The 27,117-nt window shown below is 49.2% G+C and overlaps 1 protein-coding gene across 2 annotated transcripts in view; it reads right to left on the bottom strand.

Moving 5' to 3' along the window:
- Nucleotides 1-27,117, bottom strand: part of FGD2 (FYVE, RhoGEF and PH domain containing 2) — a 414,855-nt gene that overhangs the window by 222,821 nt on the left and 164,917 nt on the right. The window contains exon 2 of one of the 2 annotated variants that reach the window (XM_069633421.1): nt 20,884-21,310. The exons of the other annotated variant lie outside the window; for it this stretch is intronic. Within the exon in view, the coding sequence (XP_069489522.1) occupies nt 20,884-21,310 (427 nt within the window). The remainder of the gene's footprint in view (nt 1-20,883; nt 21,311-27,117) is intronic. 2 annotated transcript variants of the gene reach the window in all.

Below are 27,117 nucleotides of genomic sequence, written 5' to 3'. Positions count from 1 at the left end.
GTGGCGCTGCCTCTGGAGCCCGGGACTCCCATAGCATTATGTACAAAAATAAAGAAGGATGAGGCGCGCACTCCCGGTCCTGGTCAATTAAACCTGTTGCAAAAATTAAATAAATAGCTGGGTCAAATCCCAAAATGGACAAGTATTCACAGGGTTAGATCCCTTCTGCTGCAAAACAGGTACTCAGTACCTGTTTCAGGTACCCAGCTATTTATTTAATTTTTGCAACAGGGTTAATTGAGCAGGACCGGGAGTGCGTGCCTCATCCTTTTTTATTTTTGGACATAATGCTATGAGAGCCCCGGGCTCCAGAGGCAGCACCACGGGGTGACTGTGCCCCACTTTGGAGAATCATAAAGATGGTTCTCTCCCCTCCCCCAAATTTGGGAAGGACTTGTGCTGTTGGAGGGGTGTCGGTTGCTGGTCACCTTAACAGACAAAAACTTTTCACTACAGCTACCACAATCCTTAGAGTCTAATTAGTTAAACCTGCGATAGAAAACACAGCCTCCCTGATGATTATTTGAGATAAGAAAGCGCTTGGAGGAGAAGAACTACAGACCACAGAACTCCAGCTGATGGGATCTAACCCTGTGAACACTGAGTACCTATTTTGCAGCAGAAGGGATCTAACCCTGTGAATACTTGTCCATTTTGGGATTTGACCCAGCTATTTATTTAATTTTTGCAACAGGTTTAATTGACCAGGACCGGGAGTGTGCCTCACCCTTCTTTATTTTTGCACATAATGCTATGGGAGTCCCGGGCTCCAGAGGCAGTGCCACGGGGTGACTGTGCCCCACTTTGGAGAATCATAAAGATGGTTCTCTCCCCTCCCCCAAATTTGGGAAGGACTTGTTCTGTTGGAGGGGTGTCGGTTTCTGGTCACCTGAACAGAAAAAAACCTTTCACTACAGCTACCACAATCCTTAGAGTCTAATTAGTTACACCTGCGATAGAAAACACAGCCTCCCTGATGATTATTTGAGATAAGAAAGCGCTTGGAGGAGAACAACTACAGACCACAGAAACCCAGCTGATGGGATCTAACCCTGTGAACACTGAGCACCTATTTTGCAGCAGAAGGGATCTAACCATGTGAATACTTGTCCATTTTGGGATTTGACCCAGCTATTTATTTAATTTTTGCAACAGGTTTAATTGACCAGGACCGGGAGTGCGCGCCTCACCCTTCTTTATTTTTGCACTAAGTGGGAATGTAAGATTGGTGTAACACAGTGGTAATTATGCATTGGTGTGATGCAGTGGAAATGATGCATCATGCAATGCAAATGATGCATTGGGATTGATGCAGTGGAATTGATGCATTACACAGTGGGAATTATGCATGTGTGATGCAGTGGGAATGATACATTGATGTGATGCAGTGGGAATGATGCATGTATGTGACACAGTGGAATTGATGCATGACACAGTAGGAATCATGCATTGGTGTGATGCAATGGGAATGATAAATTGATGGGACTTAGTTGGAATGATGCATTTATTTGATGTAGTGAAAATGATGCAAGATGCAGTGGAAATGATGCATCGGTGTGATGCAGTGGGAATAATGCATTGGTGTGACACAGTGGAAATGGTGCATGATGCAGTGAAAAGTATGCATTGGTGTGAACCAGTGAGAATTATATATTGGTGTGATGCAGTGGGAATGATGCATTGGTGTGACGCAGTGGGAATGATTCATTGATGTGATGCAGTGGGAATGATGCGTTTATGTGAAACAGTGGAATTGATGCATGACGCAGTGGAAATCATGCATTGGTGGACACAGGGGTTTGATGCATTGATGTGACACAGTGGGAATGATGCATTGGTGTGATGCAGTGAGAATGATGCATTGATGTGGTGGAGTGGAAATGATGCATCGCACAGTGTAAAAGATGCACTGGTGTGACGCAGTGGGAATGATACACTGATGCAACACTGTGGGAATTATGCACTGGTATGATGATGCAGTGGGAATGGTGCATTGATGTGACACCATGGAAAGGATGCAAGATGCAGTGGGATTGATGCATTGCTGTGATACAGTGGGAATGATACATTGGTGTGACACAGTGGGAATGATGCATTATTGTGATGCAGTGGGCATCATACATTGGTGTGACGAGGTGGGAATGATGCATTGATGTGATGCAGTAGAAATGATGCATCACACAATGTAAATGATGCATTTATGTGATACAGTGGGATTGATGCAGTGGAATTGAAGCATGATGCAGTGGAAATGATCCATTGGTGTAATGCAGTGCAAATGATGCATTTATGTGATGCAGTGGAATTGATGCATGATGCAGTGGAAATTATGAATTGGTGTGAAGCAGTAGGAAAGAAACATTGATGTGATACAGTGAGAATGATGCATGTCTGTGACACAGTGAAATCGATGCATGATGCAGCGGGAATGATGCATTGGTGTGACGCAGTGGAAATGGTGCATGATGCATTGAAAAGTATGCATTGGTGTGAATCAGTGAGAATGATATATTGGTGTGATGCCGTGGGAATGATGCATTGGTTTGACGCAGTGGGAATGATGCATTGATGTGATGCAGTGGAAATTATGCATGGCTAAGTGGGAATGATACAAAAATAAAGAAGGATGAGGCACTCCCGGTCCTGGTCATTTAAACCTGTTGCAAAAATTAAATAAATAGCTGGGTCAAATCCCAAAATGGACAAGTATTCACAGGGTTAGATCCCTTCTGCTGCAAAATAGGTACTCAGTGTTCACAGGGTTAGATCCCATCAGCTGCAGTTCTGTGGTCTGTAGTTGTTCTCCTCCAAGTGCTTTCTTATCTCAAATAATCATCAGGGAGGCTGTTTTTTCTATAGCAGGTGTAACTAATTAGACTCTAAGGATTGTGGTAGCTGTAGTGAAAGTTATTTTTTGTTCAGGTGACCAGCAACCGACACCCCTCCAACAGCACAAGTCCTTCCCAAATTTGGGGGAGGGGAGAGAACCATCTTTATGATTCTCCAAAGTGGTGCACAGTCACCCCGTGGCGCTGCCTCTGGAGCCCGGGACTCCCATAGCATTATGTACAAAAATAAAGAAGGATGAGGCGCGCACTCCCGGTCCTGGTCAATTAAACCTGTTGCAAAAATTAAATAAATAGCTGGGTCAGGGGCGCTGTTGAGCGCATCGAAGATGGCTGCCTGAAGGGAGAGCTCCGGCTCCGACGAAAATCCTGAGTATAAATATCCTTCCTGGGCCGCTCAACACGCGTCTGTAGAGGAGATTCCGGAGGCAAGGGGTCTTCTGCATACACCCCCAAAAAATCGGGCGAATCCGTGGCTGGACTGCCGAGATATCCTGCTTGGAAGAGGTGCCGGCAAGGGGCAGACGGCGTAGCCGCCCAGCAGCTCCAAGACATATTCACGTGAGGCCGGAGGCGTGAAGCTGAGGACCAGGCCGCAGTGGGGGAGGAGCGCGGCAGAGGGCGCAGGGGTACAGAGCCTACTAGAGAAGAAACGGTGGCCCGGTTCCCTCGGGCTTGCGCGCGGAGGGAGCCCCCGCTGCTGGGACGTGCGGGTGCCCCACCTGTGGGCGTGCTGTTGGGGAGCCGGTGTGCGCATGGGTGTGAGCCCCGGGCCCCGACCAACGTGAGCCGAGGCGGCATCGTCTCCCTGGGGGACTGGTCCCGCTCCTGCCCAGGCGCCTGGGAAAAAAACACTGCCGGCCCGGCGGCACAGTGAGTGGAATCCCCGCCGCCTCCAGCCCCCGTAAACAGCACACGCGGCCCCGCGACCACGGCGGCTGCCACGTTGAGAACGACGTGGAGGTTCAGAGGGCTCATTTTTGATCCGTGCAGACACTGACACCCTGCGCACCCGGGCGAGGGGTGGAACGCTCCCGCCTGCATCACGGCCCATCACGGGAGACCCATCACTGCCCTGAACGGACCCATCACTGCCCAGCAATATAGGGCCTAGGCTGCTGGAGGGCGCGTACATCGGCGCGAGCCCTGGGCCCCGACCAACGTGGGCCGTGACACCACGGTCTCATTGTGGGACTGGACACGCTCCTACCGGGGCGCCTGGATAGGGCGAGGTAAAATACTGCCGGCCGGCGGCGCAAGTGTGTGGAACCCCCACCGCCCCCATCCCCCGCAAGCAGAATACGCGGCCCAGCGAATACTGTGAAAGAAACGTTGTGCAGGATCAAAGCGAGGAGGCCAGAGGGGCCATTTTGGCACCGCACAGTCACTGATACCCGGTACGCTCAGGCGAGGGGTGAAACACTGCCGCCTGCTCCATAATTAACCCTGCAGTGACACGGGAGACCCGTCATCACCCTAAATGGACACAGCAATATAGAGCCTGGGCTGGCTCCCCGTGGTGGGTCGCGTGATGCCCTGCTAGAGACTAGAGTGCACTGGACTTCCTAAGGGGCTAGGGCTGGTCAACCTGGTTGCAATACTCGATCAAATAGGGGGAGCAAGCGGAGGTCGGCGGATATCCGAACCCAGGGGCGGATGCAGACGACAAGGAGCCCCTATATTGTTTGGTCCTGGTCAGCGACTCACTACGTGGGAGGACACAACCCACTCCGAGGACGCCCATCAACCTACATGGGCCGTACTGAAAAGAAGGGTGCAGGGGGCAAAAAGGTGGGCCCAATGGACTCCTTCGCTAACTCCCAGTCGTGCGGGGTGCCTGGTGGGTCGCATCAACACCCGGACAGGCAAGATGACAATCCCCTGGAACGCCTAGCGACATTGGTCCAGAATGGGTTCATGGCTGTCAACGTCAAGTTGGACGATATAGTGGCAACGATCGGATCCTTGAAGGCCAGAGTGGAGAAGGAGAGTTCACGAATAACGGAAACGGAGAATAGAATAAGTGCAAGCGAAGACATAATATCTCAACACGGCCAAGACATAGCCCAACTCAAATCTGAACTTCGCAAAACCCAGAGTAAATGCGAGGATTTGGAATCCAGGTCCTGTAGAAACAACATACGGATTGTTGGGGTTGCTGAGACCTTTGGCAAGGGTGACATGGAGCGGCAAGTAGAACAACTTTTAAAAGAAATCCTGGAGCCTGAATCTCTCTTGGAGCATTTTCTGGTTGAGAGGGCCCACCGCACCCTGGCGCCTCCGCCGAAACCTGGGGCACCGCCTCGTACCATAATTGCACGTATCCTTAACTATAGAGACAGGGATGGGGGCGTGGCTTGATGGCTACGTGAGAGGACGTTCCTTGGAGGAGCTCCCGATGATCCGATCCTGATCCTGGGAAGAAGTGATGGTTTTTGGCAGACTTTCGAGCCCACGGTGTAACCGAAGGCGTATGAAAGTGGGGGGCACATGGTGAGTGCCCTCCCCACCAGCGGGACTGCATGTCCACGGAACTAGACTCTGAAGAAGGTGGCGGTCGCGCAAAGGAAGGGGAGCACCCAAGATGGCCGTCTGTGGACAAAGGGCCATAAATGGTCCGATGAGCTGAGGAAGTTGGTCGGAACGTGGGCAAGCCCAACCAGACAGACGGGTCGCATGCGCCTCTGGCAGAAGGCAAAAACATAAGGGCGAGCCCACACTGAAGAGGCCCTGGATCGTGGTGGGCTAGCAGAGTGAACCCGGGTCCAGCGGAACCTCGCTGTGAAGAGGCCGGCGAGCAAACCCCGCGAGGATACAGCTGGGCGCATGGGCCCAACCGACGCCGCAGGATGTCCTCCAAGGTGGTGCGACCCCCGATCAAACAGCCCACGATGGAGACCTACGTTAGGTCGCCCTCGGGCGTGGAAGGGGGCAAGAGCAAAGAAACCCCCGCGGCGGCGATGGACCCACCGGGTACTATCCAGGAGGTGCTGGCAGAAATTGTCGACTTGAAGGTGGCCTGGGAGACGAAGCTGGGCCTGGCCATGAAAGAGCTGCAAGAGGGCCTAAACCTTAAGATAGGAGCGGTCCGAGAAGAGGTGAACCTGTTGCGCCAGGATGTGCGAACGATCGCGGAGCGCACTGGGGAACTGGAGAAGGAGTTGGCCCCGACCACGGAGGCGTGCAACACACACGCCAAGGAGCTTCATGCCCTCATGCAACGAGTGGGCAATTTGGAGGACAGAGCAGAGCAGGCAGAGGGGCGCGCCAGGCGCAACAACATTCGCATAGTGGGGGTACCGGAGGGAATGGAAGGATTGAACCCTACGGATTTCGTTGAAACCATGCTTTTGCAGGAGATTACAGGCGGGGAGCTGACCCAGGGGTTTGAGGTCGAAAGGGCGCACAGGGCCCTGACCAGGAGACCGGCCCCAGGAGCCCCCCCGTGGCCGTTGATCGCGAAGATCTTGCACTATCGTGACTGCGAGAAGATTCTCGGATTTTTCCGGAAAGGAGGCATGATAGAAAGGGGGTCAGCGAATATAACGGCGTATCCGGATTATACGCTGCTCGTACAACGGAGTCGAATGAACTTTGGAACGGTGAAGAGGAGGCTTAGAGAAGCAGGCCACCGCTACATGTTGCTTTACCGCGCCAGGTTAAAGGTGTTTTATAAGAACAGATCCCTCTTCTTTGAGACGCCGAGCGAAGCGATGGAATGGTTGGATATGCAAGGTCGACCTCAGGAATCGGATGCCCAGACAGAAGCGGCTGGAGATAAGTAGCAAGTGGCAGAGGCACCCGTGAGGCCATAGCTATGACATTGGGACTGGAATATAGTTTGATATTGTTCTTGTGTGGAGGAAGTCACGGCATCTGCCGGTGGGTCCCATTGAATTCACTTCTCCTAAATAGATGACTGGGAGCTCCTGGGGAGCAACCTCTGCACCCGATAGTAGTATATTTAGTTAGGTCACTGTTAGATTGGTGACACCCCGCGGGGTCCTTGTTCTTGGTCACGAGACGGGTCCAGACGTGGGTAGGCCTGAGATCCAGGGATGGAGCTGGGCTATTGTTGGGGGCTGGCGGGGAGGGGGGGGAGTTATGTGCAGTGGTGTGAGGTTGGGGAAGGGGGGAGGGGGCACTGTTCGTGAATAGAAGGTAAAGAGCCAGGAAACGACCGTACGTGGGGAACATTATGGGAAGGGGCGGGATGGAGATAGACCGACCGGATGGCATCGGGTAATCTCAGAATCGTGACCTGGAATGTACGGGTCCTCAACAGCTACCTTAAACGTAACAAAGTGATGTTGTATTTAAAGAGGATGCGCGTAGACATAGCCCTGCTGCAAGAGACCCACCTCACTAGGGAAAGGCTGGAGGTGGTCAGGAGGAAATGGAAGGGCACTGTTGTGGGGGCGGCGTACTCGGCGTATGCCAGAGGGGTTGTCACCTGGGTGGCGCCCCACATGCCGTTTCGGGTGCTTGATTCTACGGTGGACCCGGAGGGTAGAATGGTGGTGGTAACGGGTCTCTTGGAAAACAGAGAAGTGCACATCATAAATTTGTATGCCCCCAATAACGATAGAGCGGCTTACTTTAGGACCCTCTCCGGTAAACTTGGCCCCCTGGCGGGGGTACGGTAGTGTGGGGGGGGACTTTAACTGTACCGTAGACCCCAGAATGGACAGGTCCAAGGACAGGGCAGGAAAAACGGCACCGGCGGCTAAAGCGCTGAGTACCTTACTGAAAGACCTAGGCCTAGAGGATGCGTGGAGAAGGCTACATCCCACGGATAGACAGTACTCACACTACACAGCGCCACATGATTTGTACACAAGGTTAGACTACGTGTTTGTAACAGCCGAGATAGTGAGAGATATAGAAGGAGCGGAATACAAGGCCCGAGTGCTGTCGGACCACTCGCCCTTGGTGGTAGACTGGAGACACCAGCCCCCACGACCGCAGATCCCTACATGGAGACTTAGGGCCGAGGCTCTGCAGGATGAGGGGTTTCGGGAGGGCCTGAGGGATGCCATTGAAGAATACTTTGATACAAATACGAGAAGCGTAGGCTCTGTGGGCACACTGTGGGAAGCGTTTAAGGTGTTGGTGCGTGGGGTAGCCATTTCCCAAGCTAAGGGGCTACAGGGGGGGGTTGAAAGGGAGCTCCGGGAGGCGGAAAGGGAGCTAGAGGAGCTCACGCGTTGCGAGAGTACCGCTTCTGATAACAGAACCAAAGTAGAGGAGCTACAGTTGTCCTGCAGCGCACTCTGGGATAGACTGTGCAGACTCAGCTACAGGAAATATACGGAGAGGATACATGCAGGGGGCGACAAGCCGGGCAGACTGCTGGCTTGGCTGTATAAGAGTGAGACCCCCCCGCTCGGTGATTAGTGAGATTCAGGGCGAGGGAGGTTGCATGTACAACACCCAGAAAGAGGTAAATGAGGAATTCCTTAAGTTTTACAGACACTTGTATGAGGACACGGGGGAGGATATGGGTCAAGACATACTGGACACATTGGGGGACATTGAGCAGCCCACCTTAGATGATCTAGAACGTTCTGAGTTAGACGCACCCGTCACCTCGGACGAGCTGGAGGTAGTGATTCGGAACTTGCCCACTTGCAAGGCGCCGGGTTCGGATGGGCTGCCCAGCGAGTTCTACAAAACATACCAGCAAGAGTTGCTTCTGCCACTGCTTGCTACTTTCAACGAGGCCTATGAGCAGGGAGAACTCCCGTTGTCCCTCCGTGAGGCTGTAATCATCCCACTCCTGAAACCAGGCAAACCGGCCGTGGAGCGCGGGTCTTACAGACCGTTGTCCATGCTTAACCAGGACAGCAAAATACTCACGGCGGTGCTGGCTAAAGAAACTGATACACCAGATCAGACGGGATATGTTCCAGGTAGGAACATCACCGATAACCACAGGAGGCTACACCATGTCATTGACCAAACTGAGGAAGACACGGGCAAGCTGGCTATAGTGTCGTTAGACGCGGTCAAGGCCTTCGACTCGGTACGATGGCCCTGGCTGAAAGCAGTCTTGAAGGGGTACGGAATGGGACCTGGATACCTCAGATGGGTCCAGTTGTTTTATAGCACCCCGATGGCGAGGGTCAAGACAGGGTCCATAGTCTCAGATTCTTGGCAACTAGGCAGGGGGACCAGACAGGGATGCCCCTGGTCACCCATGCTATATATACTGGCATTGGAGCCGCTGGCAATATGCCTGCAACAACAATATGGGGAGGTGGGCATAAACACTGCCAGTGGAGAGCATCTGATATCATTATATACGGATGATATGCTCCTTTATTTGCGCTACCCAGAGGAAAACCTACAGTACGTGCTAGAGGTAATAGAACGGTACGCCATCCTCTCGGGAATATCGGTGAACCCTGGAAAGTCCAGTCTGTTCCCCTTGGGCAGATATAGGAATGTCCCGGTGCAGAGGCTGCCTGTCCTGCCAATACCATGGCAGCCCGTGACATTTAGGTATTTGGGAATAAATATTTACCACAAGGTCGAGGCAGAAAACAAGCACAACACGGAAACGGCGATAGAGGGGATCAAGAACAGCATGGAATTCTGGTCCAGATTGCCCCTGACCATGATGGGGAGGGCAGCCTTGCTCAAGATGGTGGTCCTGCCTAGACTTTTGCACTTCTTCGTAAACGTCAAGTTTCTGATACCCAGGAGCCTATTCGCGAAACTTCACAGCGTGTGTAGGGGTTTCCTGTGGGGCAGCTCTAGGAATAGGGTGGCTCTGTGGAAGCTCCAGAACCCGTGTGACAGGGGGGGGATAGGCCTGCCTAATTTCAAACTCTATTACCTGGCGGGGCAGCTGCAGTACGTGGCCAGGTGGCTCTCGGCTGAAGACTCGGCGGAAGCCAGGCTCCTGCGTGGAGATACAGCCCCATACTTTCTAATGGAAGTGGTGTGGTTGGGCAGAGACAAACTGGTGGGCAAGGGGCGGCTACTGAGGCTGGGCTGGGAGATCTGGCACAGGACATGGAAGATTGGGGGGGACTCAGAGCCGTACTCCCAGCAGGCCCCTTTGGCGGCGCTGTGCGGGAGCAACCCCCAACTACTTGAATCGGTCCGCAGATACTGGAAACAGGTAGGCCTAGCCACCCTCGGGGACATATGGCAGGAAGGTGAGGCAGTGGACTTTCAGAGGTTGCAGGAAGAGATGGGAGTACATGGTGGCCAATATATAACCTACACTAGGCTTGTGAAAAAGACTAGAGAAAGATGGCCTGAGACAGTGCTAGCGGAAGACCCAGACGCCTCCCTGGAAACCATGTATGATGTATCGGAGGGTGGGCACGAAATATCGAGGATATATGAACTCCTGCGAGTAAGGGCAGGAAAGGAGTTGCTCCAATTGAGACAAGATTGGGAGGAGGAGGTGGGAGGACCCATGACGGATGGGCAGTGGGAACGGGCTCAGAGGTACCACAAAAAGGTGTCCCGGAACGCGAGATTCCAACAGCTTCAACTGTATGTTACCCATAGGGCTTATTTAACCCCCGGGAAGATTGCAAAGTTTGGGGGATCAGCTATGCAGCAATGCCCCAGGTGTGGGGAGGTGAATGCGGGATTGCTACACATGTTCTGGGCTTGCCCGGAGGTGCATAGATTTTGGGACGAGATCAAGACGAAACTGGCCGGCGGGGGGGTGGTGCTGGATGTGGAATCGGCCTGGTCATGCATGCTTGGGCTTTTCCCTAGACCCCGGCATTTGAAACACATGCCGATAAAGCAAGATAAAGGACCTGGCTTATGTCTTGGCCAAACGTAGGATTGCCATGGGCTGGAAGGCGGCCCACAGACCTAGGGTGGAGTTATGGTGGACAGACCTCTTGAGGTGGGCGGAAGCTGAATCCTTAGTCTGGTTTGAAGCAGTCACTAGGGGGGGCGAGGAGGAAGTAGGGCCCTTGCTGGCCTGGCGGCAATTGGTGGCCTTGTTGGCAAACCCTCACCAGGGTGACAACGAAACAGAGGACCCGGATGATGGCTGCCTAAGTATTGTGCCACCCAATGATGTTCCCGTAAACGACATGTGAGAACCGGCTCTAGTTTAAGGGGGGAGAGGGGAGTTGGGAGTTTGAAAATATGTTGGAATATGATGCTTTCTATGTTTTGAAACAGTTGTAGTGTGTTTGTTTGATTTTATAAAAATAAAATAAAAATATTTAAAAAAAATAAAACTATAGAGAGAAAGGAACGTTCTCTATACAATAGAACACAATAGAATTCATCTATACCCGGACTTCTCTGCCGGGGTGCAGGCACAACGCCGATCCTATGAGCCGGTGAAAAGACAACTACGGATGCGGAAGGTATCCTATGCCCTGATCTTTCCTGCGAAGATCAGAATTCAATATGGAGGTAGAGCCCATTTCTTTGAAGATCCTAAAGAAGCCATGGCATACGTGGAGGCCTCTATTCCTTTACCTCCCAGGGATAGGGCGCATGACCGGAACGCCGGGAACCAGCCTGGAGCGGAGGGGCTTGACGCGGCAGATTGAGGGGTTCCCATCATTTAACCCTTGCCTCAGGGAATCATGAATCATCACGAAGAGCGGCCTGGACACAAATTTAATGTAGGTCCGAGCCGTGAGCCCTCTATAAGGTGGCCAGATGGGGATGCGCGCCTCATCCTTTTTTATTTTTGTACATAATGCTATGAGAGCCCCGGGCTCCAGAGGCAGCACCACGGGGTGACTGTGCCCCACTTTGGAGAATCATAAAGATGGTTCTCTCCCCTCCCCCAAATTTGGGAAGGACTTGTGCTGTTGGAGGGGTGTCGGTTGCTGGTCACCTTAACAGACAAAAACTTTTCACTACAGCTACCACAATCCTTAGAGTCTAATTAGTTAAACCTGCGATAGAAAACACAGCCTCCCTGATGATTATTTGAGATAAGAAAGCGCTTGGAGGAGAACAACTACAGACCACAGAACTCCAGCTGATGGGATCTAACCCTGTGAACACTGAGTTCCTATTTTGCAGCAGAAGGGATCTAACCCTGTGAATACTTGTCCATTTTGGGATTTGACCCAGCTATTTATTTAATTTTTGCAACAGGTTTAATTGACCAGGACCGGGAGTGCGCCTCACCCTTCTTTATTTTTGCACATAATGCTATGGGAGTCCCGGGCTCCAGAGGCAGTGCCACGGGGTGACTGTGCCCCACTTTGGAGAATCATAAAGATGGTTCTCTCCCCTCCCCCAAATTTGGGAAGGACTTGTTCTGTTGGAGGGGTGTCGGTTTCTGGTCACCTGAACAGAAAAAAACTTTTCACTACAGCTACCACAATCCTTAGAGTCTAATTAGTTACACCTGCGATAGAAAACACAGCCTCCCTGATGATTATTTGAGATAAGAAAGCACTTGGAGGAGAACAACTACAGACCACAGAAACCCAACTGATGGGATCTAACCCTGTGAACACTGAGCACCTATTTTGCAGCAGAAGGGATCTAACCCTGTGAATACTTGTCCATTTTGGGATTTGACCCAGCTATTTATTTAATTTTTGCAACAGGTTTAATTGACCATGACCGGAAGTGCGCGCCTCACCCTTCTTTATTTTTGCACTAAGTGGGAATGTAAGATTGGTGTAACACAGTGGTAATTATGCATTGGTGTGATGCAGTGGAAATGATGCATCACGCAATGCAAATGATGCATTGGGATTGATGCAGTGGAATTGATGCATTACACAGTGGGAATTATGCATGTGTGATGCAGTGGGAATGATACATTGATGTGATGCAGTGGGAATGATGCATGTATGTGACACAGTGGAATTGATGCATGACACAGTAGGAATCATGCATTGGTGTGATGCAATGGGAATGATAAATTGATGGGACTTAGTTGGAATGATGCATTTATTTGATGTAGTGAAAATGATGCAAGATGCAGTGGAAATGATGCATCGGTGTGATGCAGTGGGAATAATGCATTGGTGTGACACAGTGGAAATGGTGCATGATGCAGTGAAAAGTATGCATTGGTGTGAACCAGTGAGAATTATATATTGGTGTGATGCAGTGGGAATGATGCATTGGTGTGACGCAGTGGGAATGATTCATTGATGTGATGCAGTGGAAATGATGCATGGCTAAGTGGGAATAATAGATTGGTGTAACACAATGGGAATGATGCATTGGTCTGAAACAATGTGAATGATGCATTGGTGTGATGCAGTGGGAATGATGCGTTTATGTGAAACAGTGGAATTGATGCATGACGCAGTCGAAATTATGCATTGGTGGACACAGGGGTTTGATGCATTGATGTGACACAGTGGGAATGATGCATTTGTGTGATGCAGTGAGAATGATGCATTGATGTGGTGGAGTGGAAATGATGCATCGCACAGTGTAAAAGATGCATTGGTGTGATGCAGTGGGAATGATACACTGATGCAACACTGTGGGAATTATGCACTGGTATGATGATGCAGTGGGAATGGTGCATTGATGTGACATGATGGAAAGGATGCAAGATGCAGTGGGATTGATGCATTGCTGTGATACAGTGGGAATGATACATTGGTGTGACGCAGTGGGAATGATGCATTATTGTGATGCAGTGGGCATCATACATTGGTGTGACGTGGTGGGAATGATGCATTGATGTGATGCAGTAGAAATGATGCATCACACAATGTAAATGATGCATTTATGTGATGCAGTGGGATTGATGCAGTGGAATTGAAGCATGATGCAGTGGAAATGATCCATTGGTGTAATGCAGTGGGAATTATGCATTTATGTGAAACAGTGGAATTGATGCATGACACAGTAGGAATTGTGCATTGGTGTGATGCAATGGGAATGATACATGATGGGACTTAGTTGGAATGATGCATTTGTTTGATGTAGTGAAAATGATGCAAGATGCAGTGGAAATGATGCATTGGTGTGATGCAGTGGGAATGATACATTGGTGTGACACAGTGGAATTGATGCATTGGTGTGATGCAGTGGGAATGATACATTGATGTGATGCAGCGGGAATTATGCATTTATGTGACACCGTGTAAATGATGCATCACGCAGTGCAAATTATGCATTTATGTGATGCAGTGTAATTGATGAATATATGTGATGCAGTGAAACTGATGCATGATGCAGCGGGAATGATGCATTGGTGTGACGCAGTGGAAATGGTGAATGATGCAGTGAAAAGTATGCATTGGTGTGAACCAGTGAGAATGATATATTGGTTTGATGCAGTGGGAATGATGCATTGGTGTGACACAGTGGGAATGATGCATTGATGTGATGCAGTGGAAATGATGCATGGCTAAGTGGAAATGATATATTGGTGTAACACCGTGGTCATTATGCATTGGTGTGATGCAGTGGAAATGATGCATTGATGTAATGCAGTGGAAATGATACATTTTTGTGATGCAGTATTTTGTGATGCAGTGAGAATGATGCATTGATGTGACACAGTGGAAATGATGCAGGATACAGTGCTAATGATGCATTGGTGTGACTCAGTGGGAGGTATGCATTGGTGTGACACAGTAGAAGTGATGCATGACAGTGGGAATGATGTATTGGTGAGACACAGTGGAAATGATGCATTGGTGTGACGCAGTGGGAATGATGAATTTATGTGACACAGTGAAATTTGATGCATGATGCAGTGGAAATGATGTATTGGTGAACGTAGTGGGATTGATACATTGGTGTGACGCAGTGGGAATGGGACATTGATGTGACAGTGGAAATGATGCATGGCACAGTTTAAAAGATGCATTGGTGTGATGCAGTGGGAATGATACATTGATGTGACACAGTGGGATTTATGCACTGGTGTGATGCAGTGGGAATGATGCATTGGTGTGACACAGTGGGAATGATGCATTTATGTGACAGTGGAATTGATACATGACCCAGTGGGAATAATGCACTGGTGTGACGCAGTGGGAATGATAAATTGATGTGATGCAGTAGAAATGATGCAGGATGCAGTGCTAATGATGCATTGGTGGGACACATTGGGAATTATTGGGAATATTTGTGTGACACAGTGGGAATTATGCATTGGTGTGACACAGTGGGAAGTATGCATTGGTGTGACGCAGTGCGAAGGATGCATTGATGTGACACAGTGGAAATGATGCATGACAGTGGGAATTATGTATCAGTGAAATGCAGTGGAAATGATGCAATGGTGTGATGCAGTGGGAATGATGCATTTATGTGACACAGTGAAACCGAGGCATGGCACAGTGGAAATTATGTATTGGTGTGATGCAGTGGGAATGATACACTGATGCAACACTATAGGAATTATTCACTGGTATGATGCAGTGGGAATGGTGCATTGATGTGACACCGTGGAAATGATGCATGATGCAGTGGGATTGATGCATTGGTGTGATACAGTGGGAATGATACATTGGTGTGACACAGTGGGAATGATGCATTAGTGTGATGCAGCAGGAATCATACACTGGTGTGATGTGGTGGGAATGATGCATTGATGTGATTCAGTAGAAATGATGCATCATGAAATGCAAATTATGCATTTATATGATGCAGTGGAATTGATGCATGATGGAGTGGAAACAATGCATTGGTGTGACGCAGTTGGAATGATACATTGATGTAATGCAGTGGAAATGATGCATGACAGTGGGAATTATGTATTGGCGAGACACAGTGGAAATGATGCGTTGGTGTGACGCAGTGGGAATGATGCATTTATGTGACACAGTGAAATTTGATGCATGATGCAGTGGAAATGATGTATTGGTGAACGTAGTGGGATTGATACATTGATGTGACACAGTGGGAATGATGCATTGGTGTGACACAGTGGAATTGATGCATTGGTGTGATGCAGTGGGAATGATACATTGATGTGATGCAGCGGGAATTATGCATTTATGTGACACCGTGTAAATGATGCATCACGCAGTGCAAATTATGCATTTATGTGATGCAGTGTAATTGATGCATATATGTGATGCAGTGAAACTGATGCATGATGCAGCGGGAATGATGCATTGGTGTGACGCAGTGGAAATGGTGAATGATGCAGTGAAAAGTATGCATTGGTGTGAACCAGTGAGAATGATATATTGGTTTGATGCAGTGGGAATGATGCATTGGTGTGACACAGTGGGAATGATGCATTGATGTGATGCAGTGGAAATGATGCATGGCTAAGTGGAAATGATATATTGGTGTAACACCGTGGTCATTATGCATTGGTGTGATGCAGTGGAAATGATGCATTGATGTAATGCAGTGGAAATGATACATTTTTGTGATGCAGTATTTTGTGATGCAGTGAGAATGATGCATTGATGTGACACAGTGGAAATGATGCAGGACTCAGTGCTAATGATGCATTGGTGTGACTCAGTGGGAGGTATGCATTGGTGTGACACAGTAGAAGTGATGCATGACAGTGGGAATGATGTATTGGTGAGACACAGTGGAAATGATGCATTGGTGTGACGCAGTGGGAATGATGAATTTATGTGACACAGTGAAATTTGATGCATGATGCAGTGGAAATGATGTATTGGTGAACGTAGTGGGATTGATACATTGGTGTGACGCAGTGGGAATGGGACATTGATGTGACAGTGGAAATGATGCATGGCACAGTTTAAAAGATGCATTGGTGTGATGCAGTGGGAATGATACATTGATGTGACACAGTGGGATTTATGCACTGGTGTGATGCAGTGGGAATGATGCATTGGTGTGACACAGTGGGAATGATGCATTTATGTGACAGTGGAATTGATACATGACCCAGTGGGAATAATGCACTGGTGTGACGCAGTGGGAATGATAAATTGATGTGATGCAGTAGAAATGATGCAGGATGCAGTGCTAATGATGCATTGGTGGGACACATTGGGAATTATTGGGAATATTTGTGTGACACAGTGGGAATTATGCATTGGTGTGACACAGTGGGAAGTATGCATTGGTGTGACGCAGTGCGAAGGATGCATTGATGTGACACAGTGGAAATGATGCATGACAGTGGGAATTATGTATCAGTGAAATGCAGTGGAAATGATGCAATGGTGTGATGCAGTGGGAATGATGCATTTATGTGACACAGTGAAACCGAGGCATGGCACAGTGGTGTTATGTATTGGTGTGATGCAGTGGGAATGATACACTGATGCAACACTATAGGAATTATTCACTGGTATGATGCAGTGGGAATGGTGCATTGATGTGACACCGTGGAAATGATGCATGATGCAGTGGGATTGATGCATTGGTGTGATACAGTGGGAATGATACATTGGTGTGACACAGTGGGAATGATGCATTAGTGTGATGCAGCAGGAATCATACACTGGTGTGATGTGGTGGGAATGATGCATTGATGTGATTCAGTAGAAATGATGCATCATGAAATGCAAATTATGCATTTATATGATGCAGTGGAATTGATGCATGATGGAGTGGAAACATTGCATTGGTGTGACGCAGTTGGAATGATACATTGATGTAATGCAGTGGAAATGATGCATGACAGTGGGAATTATGTATTGGCGAGACACAGTGGAAATGATGCGTTGGTGTGACGCAGTGGGAATGATGCATTTATGTGACACAGTGAAATTTGATGCATGATGCAGTGGAAATGATGTATTGGTGAACGTAGTGGGATTGATACATTGATGTGACACAGTGGGAATGATGCATTGGTGTGACGCAGTGGGGATGATACATTGATGTGACACAGTGGAAATGTTGCATGGCACAGTGCAAAAGATGCATTGGTGTGATGCAGTGGGAATGATACATTGATGTGACACAGTGGAATTTATGCACTGGTGTGATGCAGTGGAAATGATGCATAGGTGTGACACAGTGGGAATGATGCATTTGTGACAGTGGAATTGATGCATGACCCAGTGGGAATAATGCACTGGTGTGACGCAGTGGGAAAGATACATTGATGTGATGCAGTGGAAATGATGCAGGATGCAGTGCTAATGATGCATTGGTGGGACACATTGGGAATATTTGTGTGACACAGTGGGAATGATGCATTGGTGTGACACAGTGGGAAGTATGAATTGGTGTGACACAGTGGAAATGATGCATGACAGTAGGAATTATGTATCAGTTAAATGCAGTGGAAATGATGCAATGGTGTGATGCAGTGGGAATGATGCATTTATGTGACAGTGAAACTGATGCATGGCACAGTGGAAATGATGTATTGGTGTGGCGCAGTAGGAATGATACACTGATGCAACACTATAGGAATTATGCACTGGTATGATGCAGTGGGAATGGTGCATTGATGTGACACCGTGGAAATGATGCATGATGCAGTGGGATTGATGCATTGATGTGATACAGTGGGAATGATACATTGGTGTGACACAGTGGGAATGATGCATTAGTGTGATGCAGTGGGAATCATACACTGGTGTGACGTGGTGGGAATGATGCATTGATGTGATGCAGTAGAAATGATGCATCATGAAATGCAAATTATGCATTTATATGATGCAGTGGAATTGATGCATGATGGAGTGGAAATGATGCATTGGTGTGACGCAGTTGGAATGATACATTGATGTAATGCAGTGGGAATGAAGCAAATATGTGACACAGTGGAATTGATGCATGATGCAATGGAACTGATGCATTGGTGTGACACAGTGGGAATGATACATCGATATGAAGCAGTGATAATGATACATTTGTGTGATGTAGTGGAATTGATGCATGGTGCAGTGGAAATTATGCACTGTTGTGATGCAGTGGGAATGATACATTGATGTGACGCCGTGGGAATGATGCATTGGTGTGATGCAGTGGGAATGATGCATGACTCAGTGCAAATTATTCAATGGTGTGAGGCAGTGGGAATGATAAATGGGTGTGACACAGTGTGAATTATGCATTGGTGTGATGCAGTGGGAATGATGCATTGATGTGCGCAGTGGACATGATGCATGACACAGTGGGCATGATGGATTGGTGTGATGCAGTGGGAATGATACATTGATGTGGCACAGTGGGAATGATACATTGGTGTGATGCAGGGGGAATGATCCATTGATGTGACACAGTCACAATGATGCATGACGCAGTGTAAATGATGCATTGGTGTGACAGAGTGGGAATGATACATTGATGGATGTAGTTGGAATGATGCATTGGTGTGACGCAGTTGGAATAATGGATTGATGTGAAACAGTGGAAATGATGCATTGGTGTGACACAGTGGGAATGATACGTTGTTGTGACGCAGTGGGAGGGATTCATTGATGTGACGCAGTTGAAATTATGCATGAGACACACAGTGGGAATGATGCATTGGTGTGATACAGTAGGAATGATGCATTGTGATATAGTAGGAATTATGCATTGGTGTGATGGAGTGAGAATGATGCATTTTCCTGTCTGCTCAATAAGTTCCCCTCCTCCTATTCCAGTTCTTTGGCGTTTTAGCTCATTCTCCAGTAAAATTAGGTGACTTAGTTGGTTAGCTCTTCTTCCACCTGAGAGGGGCTGAGTTGGTTCCTTCTTCATTAAGGTCTGAGTGAGTTCCGCCTTCCCCCTGCATGTTTGGTCGTTGTGCCTAAGGAGGGGGTCCTTCTTTCATTGTTTCTCCTTTTTGTACATCAGGTAAGAGGGTCCCTCCCTCGCTTTGTGTAGAGTATGGGGTGCAGGATTTCCCCTTCTATGTAGTTTGTGGGGGCTCCATTCCTGTCTACTCCACAGCAGTGTGGCTGTTTACGTGTTCTCCTTCTCAGCAGGGTACGGGGGATGAGTGGGTCCCCCAGTTCTGCCTAGTTCACAGGGGTGTAGCTGTGTGGATTGTCTCCTCCCCCCAGTGTATGGGGGCTCAGTGCGCACCCCCCACTCCTGTCCAGTCCACAGGGGCGTGGCTATGTACGTTTTCTTCCTCTCCCCAGTGTATGGGGCTCAGTCGTCCCTCCACCAACCCCGCTTCTGTCTAGTCTACAGAGAGGGTGGCTCTGTGGATTTTCTTCTTCTCTCCAGTTTATTTGGGGTTCCGTTAGCCTCCCCATTGCCCAATGTATATGGAGTTACATTGCATATTGTTTTCTTCTCTCAAGTTGTTGAGGCTGGGTGAGCCGCAACCCCTCCCCCCGACCCCCGGTCTCCGCCCCCCATATTTTCTAGTAGATAAGGGTGTGGTTGTGTGGGTTTCGCTCATCTCTCAATAGATACTCCCTTCCAGCGTAGTGCTTGGGGGAGGGTCAGTGTGGGCATGCCCCTCTTCTCCCCAGTCTATCAGACCTTCATTGAACCCCCCCCCTACCATTTCTGGTCTCTGGGTATCATGGCAAAAGAGGCTTCCCATTTTTCTCCAGTGTACTGGAGTGGTACTAGGCTGGCACTGGGATAGTACTCAGGTGGACTCCTTTAATTTCCTAAGTGCATAGGTGGAGGAAGGTGCTCAGTGAGGGAAGGTGCTCAGTAGGGGAAGGTGCTCGGTGAGGGAAGGTACTCAGTGGAGGAAGGAGCTCAGTGGTGGAAGGTGCTCAGTGAGGGAAAGGTGCTCAGTGAGGGACGGTGCTCAGTGGAGGAAGGTGTTCAGTGGAGGAAGGAGCTCAGTGGGGGAAGGTGCTCAGTGATGGAAGGTGCTCAGTGAGGGAAGGTGCTCAGTGAGGGAAAGTGCTCAGTAGGGGAAGGTGCTCAGTGAGGGAAAGTGCTCAGTAGGGGAAGTTGCTCAGTGAGGGAAGGTGCTCAGTGAGGGAAGGTGCTCAGTAGGGGAAGGTGCTCAGTGAGGGAAGGTGCCCAGTGAGGGAAGGTGCTCAGTGAGGGAAAGTGCTCAGTAGGGGAAGGTGCTCACTGAGGGAAGGTGCTCAGTGGAGGAAGGAGCTCAGTGGAGGGAAGGTGCTCAGTGAGGGAAGGTGCTCAGTAGGCGAAGGTGCTCAGTGAGGGGTGGTGATCACTGCTCTGTGGGCATGTGTTTATTTCAGACCTTTTCTCTGCACTGCGGCAACACAACGGACATTACCTGGCTCCCGTGCCCCCCAGCATTCAGGTTGGGTGCAAGTAGTCGCCACTTGGAATCCACAAGCTGGACCTGGAAGGACCTGAGGTATTTCATGCTGAGTCTTTGCGGAAGTCTTCGCTCTTGTGGTGATGGCTCTTCCACACTGTGAGCTTCGTTGAACTTTGACCCAAGCCCTAGACACGCAAGAACATTCTCTTCAATTTCGCTGTCATCAGAGGAGACGTCTCTCCCCTCCATCCCTTCCCCTGACACCTTCTTCTTGCCTCCCCTCGTGTCTTTCATGTTATGGGACTGTAGGGGCAGTCTTGGTGGGAGCGGTGTCTTCAACAAAATGAGAGGTTTGGGGTTTTTGGACACAGGTTTAACTTCGGGACTCCTTTGGACCTTCTGAGTGTCGGCGACGGTGCCACTCTCCTCATCTGTCAACCTGAGAACAGAAGGTTACAGTCAAAAAAAGGTTTCTGGCAGTCCTGATGGCCTAATAGTCAACGAGCAGATCATTTTTGGAACAGTGTGCGATATCAGAAAAGCAGGAGACAATCAGACATTAATTATGGCTTTGGTGATAATTCAGTGATACATCTGCAGAATAACTTACACAATTGTTTACCATTAACACCACTTGGTCCCGTGGAATTCCACTTGGTCCCTTGTTTTTGGAGTCCATAGCAAACCATGGGCGTTTTTTCCTGATTTAGAGTGAGCAAAAATGCTGCCATATAAATCTGATGATTCTTGGAGGTAAACTGGCGTAATTTACCTCCACCTAATTGCTGGAGTAAATCCTGGACTTTGCCTCCAAAACTCGTAGTACTGCGTTGCGGAAAAATGGCTGCTACCACCATTTTACTGCCATTTTATTCCTGTACCGTGTACCGCTGTATTTGTAACGAGACCCAAAGTTTGGGCCTAATAGCTGGGTCTAAATTTCATATTGCGGTGGTCGCATGCCTCACTTCTCTCTCTCTTCAATGTATTTCTAGCAAGAAACAGCAAGTCAAACTATGTCGTTCAAAATGAAGTGATGGAAATATAAACAGTTCAAAATATCGAGCGGACTGAGGGTGGCAGGGCATAGGGGAAGGAGGAGAGTGACTGCATGTGGAGTGCGGCTCCAGGAGGACGCCCCCTTCCTCAGAGTTATGTTATTGGTGCTTTTTATGCAATGTGAAGACGCACCTGAACCCCCCTAAAAACCTTCTGAACCATTCCTCCTGCCTAAGCTGAATGCAGGGCCCCCGGCTCTGGCCCACTGTTCCCCTGCTCCACCGCCCTTGCCTTTTTGTGTCGCTGCATCCACCCTCTGTGGTCCTTAGGATCCTGCTTTGGCAGTTTGGGGCCGGAGGGGTTCTGTTAGTCCTTTGTGGGAGTTAGGTGCAGGAGAGGGCATGCAGAATAAACCGATAGGTGGCATAAGTGTGCAGGGCGAGATTTGTGGTTGTGTTGTATATTTGCATTCTATATCAAACTAGTTTAATATAGCTCAAACCTAGCTAGTACGCAACAGAGCACTGTAAATGCCGCTGCATAATGGGGGAGTTTAGAATTTGCGGCACAGGATATTCCATCCATGGGGGGGTGTGTGATACTGGAACGCAAGGAGCCCAGGTGGCACCAGTTATTGACTGAAGAGTATGGTCTTGAGTTTCTTCCTGAGATGCAAGAGCATCGGCACGGGCTACCGGGATGGTGTTCCGGAAGACATGGGCGTAGGTAGAGAAGGTCTGTTTTCCGGGATGGTGTTCCGGTAGACATGGGCGTAGCTAGAGAAGGTCTGTTTCCGGGAGGGTGTTCCGGTAGACATGGACGTAGCTAGAGAAGGTATGTTTCCGGGAGGGTGTTCCGGTAGACATGGGCGTAGCTAGAGAAGGTCTGTTTCCGGGAAGGTGTTCCGGTAGACATGGGCGTAGCTAGAGAAGGTCTGTTTCCCGAATGGTGTTCCGGTAGACATGGGCGTAGCTAGAGAAGGTCTGTTTCCGGGATGGTGTTCCGGTAGACATGGGCGTAGCAAGAGCAGGTCTGTTACCGGGGTGGTGTTCCGGTAGACATGGGCGTAGCAAGAGAAGGTCTGTTACCAGGGTGGTCTTCCGGTAGACATGGGCGTAGCTAGAGAAGGTCTGTTTCCGGGGTGGTGTTCCGGTAGACATGGGCGTAGCTAGAGAAGGTCTGTTTCCGGGATGGTGTTCCGGTAGACATGGCATAGCTAGAGAAGGTTTGTTACCGGGGTGGTGTTCCGGTAGACATGGGCGTAGCTAGAGAAGGTCTGTTACCGGGGTGGTGTTCCGGTAGACATGGGCGTAGCTAGAGAAGGTCTGTTACCAGGGTGGTGTTCCGGTAGACATGGGCGTAGCTAGAGAAGGTCTGTTTCCGGGGTGGTGTTCCGGTAGACATGGGCGTAGCTAGAGAAGGTCTGTTTCCGGGATGGTGTTCCGGTAGACATGGCATAGCTAGAGAAGGTTTGTTACCGGGGTGGTGTTCCGGTAGACATGGGCGTAGCTAGAGAAGGTCTGTTACCGGGGTGGTGTTCCGGTAGACATGGGCGTAGCTAGAGAAGGTCTGTTTCCAGGATGGTGTTCCGGTAGACATGGCGTAGCTAGAGAAGGTTTGTTACTGGGATGGTGTTCCGGTAGACATGGGCGTAGCTAGAGAAGGTTTGTTACCGGGATGGTGTTCCGGTAGACATGGGCGTAGCTAGAGAAGGTCTGTTACCGGGGTGGTGTTCCGGTAGACATGGGCGTAGATAGAGAAGGTCTGTTTCCTGTGTTGTCCCTTTCATGTCACTTTCATGGAGCCTACCTAAGGCTTGTCCTCCTGGAGGAGCGCAAGGTGTGCAGAGCGTTGAAGGGAGCCAGGCAGGATGTCTTGGGTGTAACCATGTGCTGATCAGAGACTCTCCTGGGATTCCAGCGCTTGGACCACGTGGCTAAGCACTCGGGAAAGGAATGGCTAGTGGGGCAGATGCCATTTTCAGCTTGACCTACCTGCCCAAATCTGAGGGAAGATTAGCTCACAATGCGACGAATGCGTCAACATCCTGCTAATCAATCTATTTTCACATCAGTGCCAGTACTAGGCCCAGAGAAGTCTATATGTAAGTAGGAATGCCATAAGCTGTCAAAGATTTTATATTCGCCATCAAAGCTTTGATCCTATTCACATGAATGCGGCTGGTCAGCACAGTGCATAAGAAGAGTGCAAAATAATTCCTAACTGGCTGCGAAAGCAAAGGACCAGCACCCTCCAAGCTGTAATTGTAATCCGTACGCGCCGTACGTATGCAGGGTCAGATATGGTGCCTCTCAAACATACGGGGAGATGGGAGATTTGGATTTTAAAAGCCCAGCTGTGAAATATGCAATTTCCTGAAATTACTAAAACTGAAGGACCCTTTGGAAGTTTGTTTAGAACCACTCAATCAGGCCCTCTGTCTGGAGTCATTCTCTGTGCTCTTACTCCCACCCCTTGGGTTCCTGCTTCGGGGCCTAGCCCATGACTGTGGTGGTCTAGGGGCTCTTGGTATGCATTTCAGAATCCACTTCCCATCCGCATCCATTTTGCTGGTAGCCATTACGCTTTTTTATTCAAAAAGACTACACTTCCCAGAATGCCTTTTCCACTGCTTCAACTCGATTCTCACGGGTCCAAGGATGGATGAAGGATGCAGAACACCTGAGGCTGCCATGTGTTAACATTTGATCACACCGGAGGTATGCAACCATCATCTTTAAAAGCCTTCCTTTGCTTTATTCCAGCGCAGATCATTGCCACACTAGTCACGTTATGGCCGGTCCATTTGTTCCTGGTTCCTAGTTCCTTATTCTTAGTTCGTCGTTCCTGTACCCTGGACTTTCGATTTTGCTTTGCTCGGCAGATGTTTCCTGCTTACTGAGTTACCCATTCTAGAAATTCTCACGTTATTGGCCCAGCAGCTTTGCAGTGCATGTCTGTTCCTCAACAGCACAGTGGGGGTTGCTGGTCCAGAAACAATGCATAGCTTTCAACAATTTGTGTTGCAAAGGTGGGTGAAATCACCCGATTTTGTTTTTGGCGGGTGAGACGCCCATTGAAATGAATGGAAGTGCTGGCGGCTTGGCGGGTGAGTCAGCCTTTTACAAGGCGGGTGACACCCGCCAAAAGCGTGTGAGTTGAGAGCTATGACAATGGTACTGGTAAGCTTGCCAGTACCGTTGTTTCCGGATCGGCAAACTACGAGTTCTGCGAGCGGGTGCCTTTCCGCCCGCCAGGAAAGGCACCCGCTCGCAGACTTTGACGGATGCACCGGCACCATTCATGAAAGGTGCCGGTGCTACCGTCTTCCCCATTCCCATTGAGTCCAATGGGACTCAAATGGGAATGGGGAGTAATATTTTCCGGAAAAAAATGAGGCCCATTGCGTTCCATAACTCTCTGGCCTAGCATTGGGCCTCATTCTGAGTTGGCCGGTACAAAGTAAAAGTGCCGGTAAAAACATTTACCAGCACTTTTACCAGATTGGCCAACTACAACATTGCCGGTAGAGGTTAAGGATTTACCCCCAGCTAATAGCTGGAGGTAAATCTGACCCCTACCAGCAAAAAAAATCCTTTATTACCGGCATGGCCGGTAATTGTGGCAAAATCCCCTATGGCCATGGAATGGGGATTTGCCGCCCTTACTGGCACTTGGAATCTGCCGGTGATTCCGGCAGACCAAGTGCCGGTAACAGCCCTTCCATTTGCTAGTATTCTGGCGGATTTGCCACTGGAATCCCAGCAAACTTATAATGAGGCCCATTGTTCTGCAATGGTGGCTGTTCCCTGGCACTACCCCCACGTTGAAAGTGTTCTTCTTTCTACATCTAGTGCCCTTCTTTCCTTTCCTGGTTGTGGACGGGGGCTGGGGGCTGGGGGGAGGGATGTATGGAACTTTGCTTTTGGTTTTTCCCTGCACTTTCCATTCCTGGGTGGGGAGATTTTGGGCTTGTTCTTGTGTTTTCCGCAACCATTTTCCTTGGGGGTCGTTCCAAGTTTTCCCCAGTGGCGGCTGGTGAGTTTTGAAAGTGGTGGGGCGTAAATGTGGTGGAAAAAATTACCACTACCGATTCCAGAGGACTGGTGAACAATTTATTAATGAAAGCAATAAGAACAAAACGAACGAAAACACAAGACTTCTGTGCAAGTAAGATCCCCCTTCCTCCGTGCACCATTTTCCTATTCTCGAAGGAACACTGAACTCTTCTCCCATGGTTCCTTCTTAATTAGTATGAGTCGTGTGTTGTTCATTTGCCTTCCCTGCATCTGTATGAATGTCTATGTCAGTGATATGCAACCCTTGGATCTCCAGATGTTTTATACCACGACTTCCATGTTGCCTCATAATTGATTATGCTGGTTAGGGCTGATGGGAGTTGTAGTCCAAAATATCTGGCAAACTAAAGGTTGCAGACCCCATGCCTAAGTTTTTTGCTGACACCATTCTGCATCAAAACCGGGTGAAATGTTCAGTGGAATTGTGACTCTGGAGATCTTTTGAATGTCCTGTATGATCCTTTTCGGTTTTTGTAATAAACGACAGTTCTAACTTGCCCTTGGCTGAGTCATCCGTTTATTCTGGGGACATGGTTGTTGGGCCCTGAGGAGCTGAACGGGGAGGTCATAGTAACCTCCAAGACCTTTGGCATACCCCTCCAACAAGTTGATAGCAGAGGACGGTTCACTATGCCCCTTTCGACAATTAAGCCGGCTCTTCCACTGCAGCGCCTGAAGGGCAGCGGGGCAACTCGCAGACTTCGAGTCCGGCGGGCGAAGTACACCACGGCACAAAGGCTGTCAGCAGCCAACTTGGGAATATTCCAGCAGAGCAGAAGGGTGGCGTGGAGGGCTTTGTGAGACCCGGTAGCTGAACAGCATCAGTGGATCACGGAGTGTAAGTATTGACTCAGCCACATGGCAACTAAGGGGAGTGGAAAAGTAACAGGGGGTGTGAGGGTGGTATTGAGCAGTGTTGAGTATCTTTGAAGTATTGTTGAATATTGTCTAGTAGTGTTGAGTATCGTCAAGCATAATAAGGAAAGGAGCGGAGGTAGACGTCATTTCTGTGGTTAGGATACATTCGGTCTTAAGGGAAAAGGTTCTGGTGAATAACCTAGACTATTAACTTAAGGGTACGGATGACAGAAGTTATGCGAATAGTGGATTTCCTGTGGAATGGGCGTTTTAGCTCTGGTCATAGATCATGGCACCCCCTGGTAAGGTT

The sequence above is a fragment of the Ambystoma mexicanum genome, chromosome 13, assembly GCF_040938575.1.
Source record: "Ambystoma mexicanum isolate Mex_15411 chromosome 13, UKY_AmexF1_1, whole genome shotgun sequence".
Classification (NCBI taxonomy): Eukaryota; Metazoa; Chordata; class Amphibia; order Caudata; family Ambystomatidae; genus Ambystoma; species Ambystoma mexicanum.
The sequence above is the reverse complement of the archived record's forward strand: the minus strand, read 5'-3'. Positions and strand labels throughout refer to the sequence as shown.